General features: G+C 40.2%; 1 protein-coding gene across 1 annotated transcript; it reads left to right on the top strand.

Moving 5' to 3' along the window:
• Positions 1–7,433, top strand: LOC144451253 (E3 ubiquitin-protein ligase TRIM36-like). The gene is made up of 8 exons (XM_078142054.1): positions 1–851; positions 1,643–1,835; positions 2,710–2,856; positions 3,830–3,925; positions 4,455–4,708; positions 5,298–5,422; positions 6,418–6,768; positions 7,309–7,433. The coding sequence occupies exons 1-8, from the start codon at positions 22–24 to the stop codon at positions 7,431–7,433; spliced, it is 2,121 nt and encodes a 706-aa protein (XP_077998180.1). The 5' UTR covers positions 1–21.
• Positions 7,434–9,814: the final 2,381 nt, after the last annotated feature.

Raw genomic sequence — 9,814 nt, forward strand, 5'->3', positions numbered from 1 at the left:
GGAGGAATTATTTAGGTAGAAATGGCAAGCTACCTGAGAGAGCTGATCTGTCCCGTCTGTGACGATTACTACACATCGCCCCTGGTGTTGCCATGCCAACATAACCTCTGTCACAAATGTGCAATGAAGATGGTTTTGACGGCATCATCCCCAGACTGTGACGATGTCCCTGCGTCACCGGCTACGTCATCAGGGCTTGGATCTATATTCTCGAGTCCAGCTAGCACGCCGAGAACATATGGCAGCGCTTCGGATTTAAGTTTCACTTCTTCTAAAGACGTGGTGTTTAGGTCCGATCAGTATTCGTACGAAAACGTGGACATCCGTCAGTCTATCTCCCCTACCTTAGACCTGTCGAAGTTGCACGTGCGCAGATCCAGCGGTGGTTCCGGTACAACTTCGCCTCCTCCGTCGCCAATGAAATCTGTGACACCGTTAAGCCCAATGTCGAAAGCGCTTGATGAGATGGAGAGGGGCGAAGGTAGCTTAGAGAAGCTTCCGATTAGGCGCCAAAGTTCTGGAGGAAGAGTATCGCCTGGGATCCAGAAGCGATGGTCAATGGGAAGCATACCGGTGGTCAACCGAAGGCCGTCAACGCCGCCGTGTATCTCATACAGGCATCGAAGTATCGATTATGGTTCCCCATCCATGGATGAGAAATTGAAACTTTCACCTAGACGAAATTCTGTTCTTACAATCTCCATCACGATGCAAGGTAAAACCAGTCCAATAACGGAACACATGACGCAGTCGCATATCTACTGCCCTCATTGCAAAAAGCATGTTAATCTCGGAGAGAGTGGAATCAATAAATTATACAGAAACTTCACTCTCGAATCCATCATTGAAAAGTAAGAAACAAATTTTACATGTTGATAAGATTATTTTAAAATTGGTTTTTCAATATTTAATTTTTATATTTTCATGGATGTATGTGTTATATATCCTTTTCTCTTTACTTCCTCCCTTGATCCATCTGTCCATCCGTCTGTCTGTCTGTCTGTCTGCCTGTCTGTCTGTCTGTCTGTCCGTCCGTCCGTCTCTGTCTATCTGCCTGTCTGTCTGTCTAGCTACGCGCCTGTCTGTCTGTCATTAGTTGCATGTTTACTCTCCTCCACTGGTCGTTTTCCCCCTTCTCTCCTATCTCTCATCCCACATTCTCTCCTTCCACTCTGCCTCCCCCACCCCATTCTCGCAAACCAGAGTTATTATTTCTACCACTACACTTCGAAGGACCGGCTTGTTAAGAATGGTGTCGTAAAACGGTCGTGGTTTGCGACGATGCCCCACCCTCTCGCTTTCTATGTATGTCTGTCTGTCTGTCTGTCTGTCTGTCTGTCTGTCTGTCTGTCTGTCTGTCTGTCTGTCTGTCTGTCTCCGTCCGTCCGCCCGTCTTTCTGTCTGGCTATATATTTTTTTCTGTATGTGTGTTTGACAGTGTCTCACACTTTATTTTTTTCTATTTTTTTCTTTCTCAACTTCCGCCATTCATATCTCCTCTCTTTCCACTCATGTTTTTCCCCATCTTGATCTATCTGTCTCATTCCACACCTTGTAACTTCAAATTCCTATCTCAAAATTATGTTTCAAGTTCTCCAAAATGTTAACACATAATCTTAATGGCTGTTTAAAACCTATACAGGTACAGACGGTCAGCTCGTCGTGGTTCCATGATACCGTGTCAACACTGCAAGTCAGGCAAAATAGCTGCAGCAACCCGTACATGCAGCGACTGTAAAGACAACTATTGCACCGATTGTTACAAGGTACATCATCCGTGGGGAACTCCTAAGGCAAGACACGAATTCACATCTGTAGGGGTAACGAGACCAAAGGTATGTAGAAAACTGAAAACACGACTATAAGGAGTCCATCGACGTATTGTTTACAAAGAATTCGTCTTACCTAATCAATTACATACACATACAGTAGAACGGGTCATTACTGTCATAACACACTCACTAGATTCATGATATATGCCATTCCTCTGCGGGTTTATGGGTACGGTAAATCGATAACACATTCCTTGAGAATGTAATGTGTGCGCATGCGAAGTCGGTGCCCGACTCGTTCATATGACGACATATATAGTTTTAGATCTTTTAACGCGATTCCTCAGAAATAGAGGGTTGTTACATTTGCTGTTAATTTGTTCAATAAAATGGGAGGGTGACCGTGCAATATTGTTGAATAGAGAACAAAAAGATGATATCCCTTGTATAGAGAATGTTCAGGGAAGACTGTTTTCGAAATTAGTTTTCGTTCACATTATATTATGTAATTCAATCATTACTATGACAACTGAACATTGACGTCATGTTTTGAAAACCTTCATCACTAGGAATGTATTCAATCATTCCTTCCTTCGTTCGTTCGTTCACTCACTCACTCACTCACTCACTCACTCACTCACTCACTCTCACACGCGCGCACGCACGCACCCACGCACGCACAGAAGCGCATGCTTGCACTCGCTCATATCCACCCCCTGCCCACTCACTCACTCACTCACTTACTTACTCGCTCGCTCGCTCGCTCTCTAATTCTTTCATTCATCCATCCGTCCGTCCGTGTTCTTTCGTTCGTTCATTCATTCATTCATTCATTCATTCATTCATTCATGCATTCATTCATTCATTCATTCATTCATTCATTCATTCATGCATTCACGCATATATGCATTCATGCATCCATTCATTCACTCACTAGGTAATCATGTGCACGGAACATCCCGAAGAAAGGATAGGTTGGTATTGCGATGTCTGCCAACGTCCAACCTGTCGTGTATGCAAACTAACTGGCGTACATGCAGGACATAAAATGTATGCAATTGCAGCAACCTATGCCAGATTAAAGGTAGGATCAGAGTGTGAAACCATGGTTACGAATGTCAGTTTACATAGAACGAACATCTCAAATTAAAATGTGTTTTATGACATTCAGCATACAGTTTGGTTTTTATTCACAAATATAGGTACTGTCTATTTCATAATTTCATCATTTCGTTATTCTCATATTTAAAATAAAATCTGTCAAATTTCATTACCATTAAGAGCCACCGACACCCAACTTTTGACGTTGCAAGATTATCAATTTGACATCACTGCTCACTATGGGGACTCAAGGCGTTCCGCTTGCTTTATTTAACAGCACAATAAATGCTTATGCAGCACAGTATATAGTTCATCACTTATTTTGTCACGGTTGTAAAATAGTCATTGGAATTGCAAATACCAATGAAATGCCCTGTAAGAATGGTTTATGATCCAACCTAAAATTGAATGCAACATGTCAATGCAGTTATCAAATGAATGTCGGTGTAAATACACTCATAGTATGGTGGACTCTCCGATAACTAGTCTTTTCTCCAGTGGCCACACATTCAACCTCTTTCAGTGTTTCTACTATAATAACTACAGGATGATTATACCCACATAACTAAAGCCCCACCACCACCACCACCATCCATGCACTTATGGAATCTATCACAGGCAACAACAATAGTTTTAGTTTTTATCTATCTATCTATCTATCTGTCTATCTATCTATCTATCTATCTATCTATCTATCTATCTATCTATCTATCTATCTATCTATCTATCTGTCTATCTGTCTGTCTGTCTGTCTGTCTGTCTGTCTGTCTGTCTGTCTCTGTCTATCTATCTATCTATCTATCTATCTATCTATCTATCTATCTATCTATCTATCTATCTATCTATCTATCTATCTATCTATCTATCTATCTATCTATCTATCTATCTATCTATCTATCTATCTATTGGTTTGCTTGCCGTTGAAGTGTTGTCGAATTGAAATGGGTTTTTTTCAGGCTAAGTTACAGAAACAATTACAACTTCTTCAACAAAGAAAGGCCGAGATGGAATCTGTCGTCGATGATCTGAAAACAGCCATGGAAGCAATCGAGGTATGTTGAACAGAATCAATCAATCAATCAAGCAATCAATCAATCAATCAATTAACCAAGCTATCAGCCAGTCAGTCAAACAAACTATCAAGCTATCAGTTAGCAATCAAAGAATTTCTTCGCACCAAATTTCAATACGAAGTCAAGTTTTCGATGGCGCTGAAGATGAACAATATGAAATCGATACAGCATCGAAACGTCCCTTGCCTTTGGCCAGTGAAACCTCAGACATCCATATACCATGATATAAAATATTTTCGTAGGTAAAAACTGAATTGATACAACCTGTACACTTTTGAGGTACTTAATTGTTGTTGTTGTTGTTGTTGTTGTTGTTATTGCTACTACTGTTGTTGTTGTTGTTGTTGTTGTTGTTGTTGTTGTTGATATTTTCTGGCTTCAATATTTGTTTCGGATTCTGATAATTAACGGGTGTAATATAGTCTCTTGTGTATTGATTACCCAAATCTCAAACTGAACGATAGAATTAACTTTTATTTACAAATATAAAAAACCCTTTATTTCCCAGGTGAACGCCGTTGAAGTTGAGAAGAGTGTCAACTCTGGCATAGAAGAATTACAGCGGCGACTAGAGGTGAAGAGGTTGGAACTGATCGATGTTGTTCACCAAGCGAAAGCTGAGAAACTAGCGAAACCCCAAGAAAGGATCACTGCGCTGGAAGTTCAACTTACTGAGATGGGTCTGTTAGACTATGCCAAGGAAGTACTGAAGGAGGAAGAGCATTCGTGTTTTGTACAGAGCGCATTGCCTTTAGCAGGAAGGTAAGTATACAGCAATATAGCGTAGACTTAGACACGGAAGTATGGTGCAAAGGATACAGTATGTATCAAATTTCAAAATTAATCAACAATGATGTGAATACTAACGTGTTTTTTTTTGCAATTTCGAAGGTGATAAATATCTATCTGAAAATCCATTTCTCTGTCTGTCTGTCTGTCTGTCTGTCTGTCTGTCTGTCTGTATGTCTGTATGTCTGTCTGCCAGTCTGTCCGTCCGTCTGTCTGGCCATATATCCACTGTCCATCCATCCATCCATCCATTCATCCGTCCATCCATCCATCCATCCATCCTTCCTTCCTTCTACCCATCCACCTACCTCTATGTGTGTGTCTGTCTGTCTGGCTGTCTGTCTGTCTGTCTGTCCGTCCATCCGTCCGTCCGACCGACCTTCCGTCCATCCATCCGTTCGTTCATCAATTTAACTAGTTATCTCGATCTATATGAGTATGTATACATATGCTGACCTCTCAATGTATGTCGTGTTAGTATCCGGCAATATTGAGTTGAATCCTTAGTTTCATCTTTGTTCTTCTACTTCTAATGATAAACATTCCATTTCGTTTATCATAGACTGGGTAAAGTATTACAATCGTGCAAACGTAGCCCAAAACCAGCAAATGTTGACGTCACCTTCAAATGTGCCCTTGATATATCCTTTGAGAAGGACGTCATCAAACATATGAATTTCATTGAAGGTAAGTTGTTACTGTGAAATTACAACCATCGTTTCTGTTGGATAAAAATTGGTGAGATCAGAACACTGTTTTATCAGTGGTGGACAAGTAAACCTGGCTTTGAAGATGCCATAAAGTGTATGTTTGTGTGTGTGTACTTGTGTAAGTTACACCCTATGTTCAGTGTGTGTACTTGTGTAAGTTACACCCTATGTTCAGAGTGTGTACTTGTGTAAGTTACATCCTATGTTCAGAGTGTGTACTTGTGTAACTTACATCCTATGTTCATTGTGTGTACTTGTGTAACTTACATCCTATGTTCAGTGTGACAGTGTGTGCTTGTGTAAGTTACACCCTATGTTCGGTGTGTGTACATGTGTTAGTTACATACTATGTTGTGTGTGTACTTGTGTAAGTTACATCTTATGTTCAATGAGTGTACTTGTGTAAGTTACATCCTGTGTTCAGTGTGTGTACTTATGTAAGTTAGATCCTATGTTCAGTGTGTGTACTTGTGTAAGTTACATCCTATGTTCAGTGTGTGTACTTGTGTTAGTTACATCCTATGTTCAGTGTGTGTACTTGTGTAAGTTACATCCTATGTTCCGTGTGTGTACTTATGTAAGTTACAACCTTTGTTCAATGTGTGTACTTATTTGTGGCTCCGGCACTACACGAAAAGTCCAATTTATCCGACCTTTACCCAACCTTTTCCCTACCTAACCTAACCACCATCTCTGTCCAGGGATAGTACGAGACACAGTACCACTTTTGACTGTCTACAGCCCTCAGGGGAGAGATCACCGGGGGTAAATTAAGTCAAAGGTGGAACTTCGTCTCATACTCACTACATTTGCTCAAGATTTTCCCCGGTGGAAAGACAAGGTCAAATATGACTTTTCGTATAGTGCGATCCGATAACAAACCCTGGAGGATGACCATGCTGTATCATCCAAAATAGCAGTTCTGCAAGATCACTATCACATCTACAAAATCATCATATATTTTACTGACAGTTCCTGGAACGCCCTCACTCAGCTTAGAATCCTGCAGGTCATGTGACTCCTTGGTGGTAGAGTGGGATCGACCAGCAGACGACACAATCATTGACAGCTACATCTTGGAATATCGCAAAGTTTTGGAAAATTCCGTCACCGTAAATGACAAAGGTGACGCTATAATACAAGAAAGTGAAGACACCAATGATTGGAATATCATTTATAATATTCAGAATTGCTTCTACAATGTCAATGACCTGGAAGCAGATTCTGAATATTGCTTCCGGGTCAAGGCTGGCAATGACGCTGGATTTGGACCATACAGCAAGATTGTCATATTGAAAACTGAAGCTGCTCCATACATTAAAGGTAAACACAAACACTCAACAGAATTGAATTTGTGACATTCTCTTAATATTTCCTCTTTTTCTAACTCTGCAAATATTGTTTCATAAAATAGTGACAAACAAAGTCTCTTTTACGCTATGGTGTATTCGCCACTTCTGATTTCTTACTATCCTGTTTTTTCGATAAGTGTCCATATTTTGATATTAATGAAAGGTTGAAGACTACCCTTAACTGTGTTAGTGAAGTCGGTGGGTCGGTGCGTGGGTGGGTGGGTGGATGGGTGGGCGGGTGGATGGATGTCGTTTTACGCAATGATGATCTTTGCTATCTTACAATGCAACCCCAGATGGCATATTTTGTCATGTAACACTCTACTGCACTGCAAATAACTGTCTAGCAATCCTGTCAGACCTTATCAAACCCATTGTAGGGTTATCACCTATGCTTTCATTACGTCATCATAACGTATTTCTGAACACAAGAGGGATACGAGTGCACTTCATGGATTCTTTTGATGTTCAAGTCACATTGCCAATGTCGGTATAATTTGCTTGTTTACAGCCCTGCCTGTTATCACAGATTTACCAACATCCTTAAAAAGGGAAGAAACAGGTGAACCTACAGAGGATCCTCAGCTGCAGCCACCACCTACCACCAACCTCAATGGTTGGGTAGAAAGTACATAGACTCGTACACCTACAGGACAATTCATACATTCAGTTTTTAATTTCTCCAAAAGTGAGATCTTGTTTTGTATTTTTATATGATGCATTGGATTGACATGTTCCCCTTAGTTTTTGCTAGGTAGCACTTGATTACTTCGTATCTGGAATTGTTGACCACAAGATTTGGTAATTATGACTTGGATAGGTTAGTATTTGGAAAGTTTTTATCTTCACTGGTTCACCTTCACGGTATCCTCCCAACGCAGGCTTGAGAAGACGACCAGTTTGGTAACTCAGTGACTACTGTGATACCTTTTTGACCAATCAGGTATTTCAATGGCCATCTGGCAACTTTATGAACATTGTGATAACTTGATGACCAGTTAAGTAACTTTGTGAGCAGTTTGCTAACTTTGTGAGCAGTTTTGTAACTTGGTGATCAATTTGGTAAAGTCGGTGACCAGTTTGGCAACCGGATGATCAGTTGATAACTTGGTGACCAATTTGGTAACTTGTTGACAAATTTGGTGAACAAGTTTGGTAATTTAGTGACTAGTTTGGTAACTAGCTGACCAGTTGGGTAACTCAAGCGACCAGTTGAGTAACTCAGTGACTAGTCTGATAACTTGGTGACCAATTTGATAACTTGTCGACAAGTTTGGTAACTTGATGACCATTTTGGTAACCCAGTGATCAGTCTGATAACTTGGTAACCAGTTTGCTAATTTAGTGACCAGTTGGGTAACTCAAGTGACCAGTTCAATAACTCAGTGACCAGTTGTAATAACTTGGTGACCAATTTGATAACTTGTCGACAAGTTTGGTAACTTGATGACCATTTTGGTAACCCAGTGATCAGTCTGATAACTTGGTAACCAGTTTGCTAATTTAGTGCCCAGTTGGGTAACTCAAGTGACCAGTTCAATAACTCAGTGACCAGTTGTGATAACTTGGTGACCAGTTTGATAACTTGGTAACCAGTTTGGTAATTTAGTGACCAGTTGGGTAACTCAATTGACCAGTTCAGTAACTCAGTGACCAGTTTGATAACTTAGTGACCATCTGATAACTCGGTGACCAGTTTGATAATTTAGTGACCAGTGCGGTTACTTTTTTGACTGGTTTGAAGACTCCGTGACCACTCTGGTGACCAATTAGGTGATTTGGAGACCAGTTGGGTAAATCAGTTTCCAGCCTGGTAACTTGGTGAACATTTTAGTAATCTGGTGACAGTTAAATGGCTCAGTGACCAATTAGGTAACCTGGTAGTCTCGCTGCCAGACTCGTGACTAGCGTCCCTAATCTGCTTATTTATGCCGAGCGGCGCAGCCGCGAGAAGAGAAGGACTTCAGACAAGTCCCTCTCTTCTCGCGGCTGCGCCGCTCGGCATATATAAAGATTAGGGACGATAGTCACGAGTCTGGCAGCGAGGCTAGTAACCTGGTAACCAGTTAGGTAACTTAGTTACCAATTCTGTAACCTGATGACAAGTCTGGTAACTTAGTGAACAGTTGGTAATGAGATAATCTTTTGGATGTTCATGTGATCTATTTCATGTATTCGGTAAGCTTTTGCAAAAATGATGAGTTTGAAAAGGATGTGGGCATTAATTGTAGAACAATCCGTGCCATATGCATGTGTTATTTTGTTTTGCTGAGATTATGGAAGTGATGATTATTTGATGCTGATAGTTTGTGACATATTGTTTTTACAGCTAAATGAACCATATCTCAGATAATGTTGTGATTTTACCAGTGCAAGCCTATTTCCAGAAATTGGAGTGAGGGGCATTTAATACAGGCAATTTTGAACGTTTTGATGCATATTTTGAAAACCACTCTAGGAAGATACACATTGTCGTGCGTAGTTCGACCAGAAAATAAACTCCGTAATTACCGTTCGAATGTGCACAATTTGGCACAAGTAGACTGGTAGATGTGACGTCCAATATTACAACAGTCACATTCATTGTAAACTTATGCACACTCTCCTCGACGTATTTTGTACCATTCATATAGGTATTTATTGTACTATGTTTGTTGGAAAATTGCTTTTGATAAACTGTTATCGACTTCCATTTCAAATATTTAGTAAGAGCTTCCGTAGGCAGACTTTGAATTTCCGATACATTCAAGTGTGTTACCAATATTTCACGTCAAAATTACTGGGTTTTTAAAAACACGTTTAGTACTTGTTAAATATTTGGTTATTTTGTATATTATATTTATATAGATGTGTATATTTTGCATTGCTATCATGTTTTGTTTGTTGATATTTATTTGGCATAACTCGCACGTTTCGGGCAATAAAGATAGTGAAATAACACTTGAAGCCTTCTTGTCGAAAATTGTGTTTGGATTACTAGCAATGCATACACTTTGGATAAGATTATTACATCAACA

Source organism: Glandiceps talaboti, chromosome 21, assembly GCF_964340395.1.
Source record: "Glandiceps talaboti chromosome 21, keGlaTala1.1, whole genome shotgun sequence".
NCBI classification, from domain to species: Eukaryota; Metazoa; Hemichordata; class Enteropneusta; family Spengelidae; genus Glandiceps; species Glandiceps talaboti.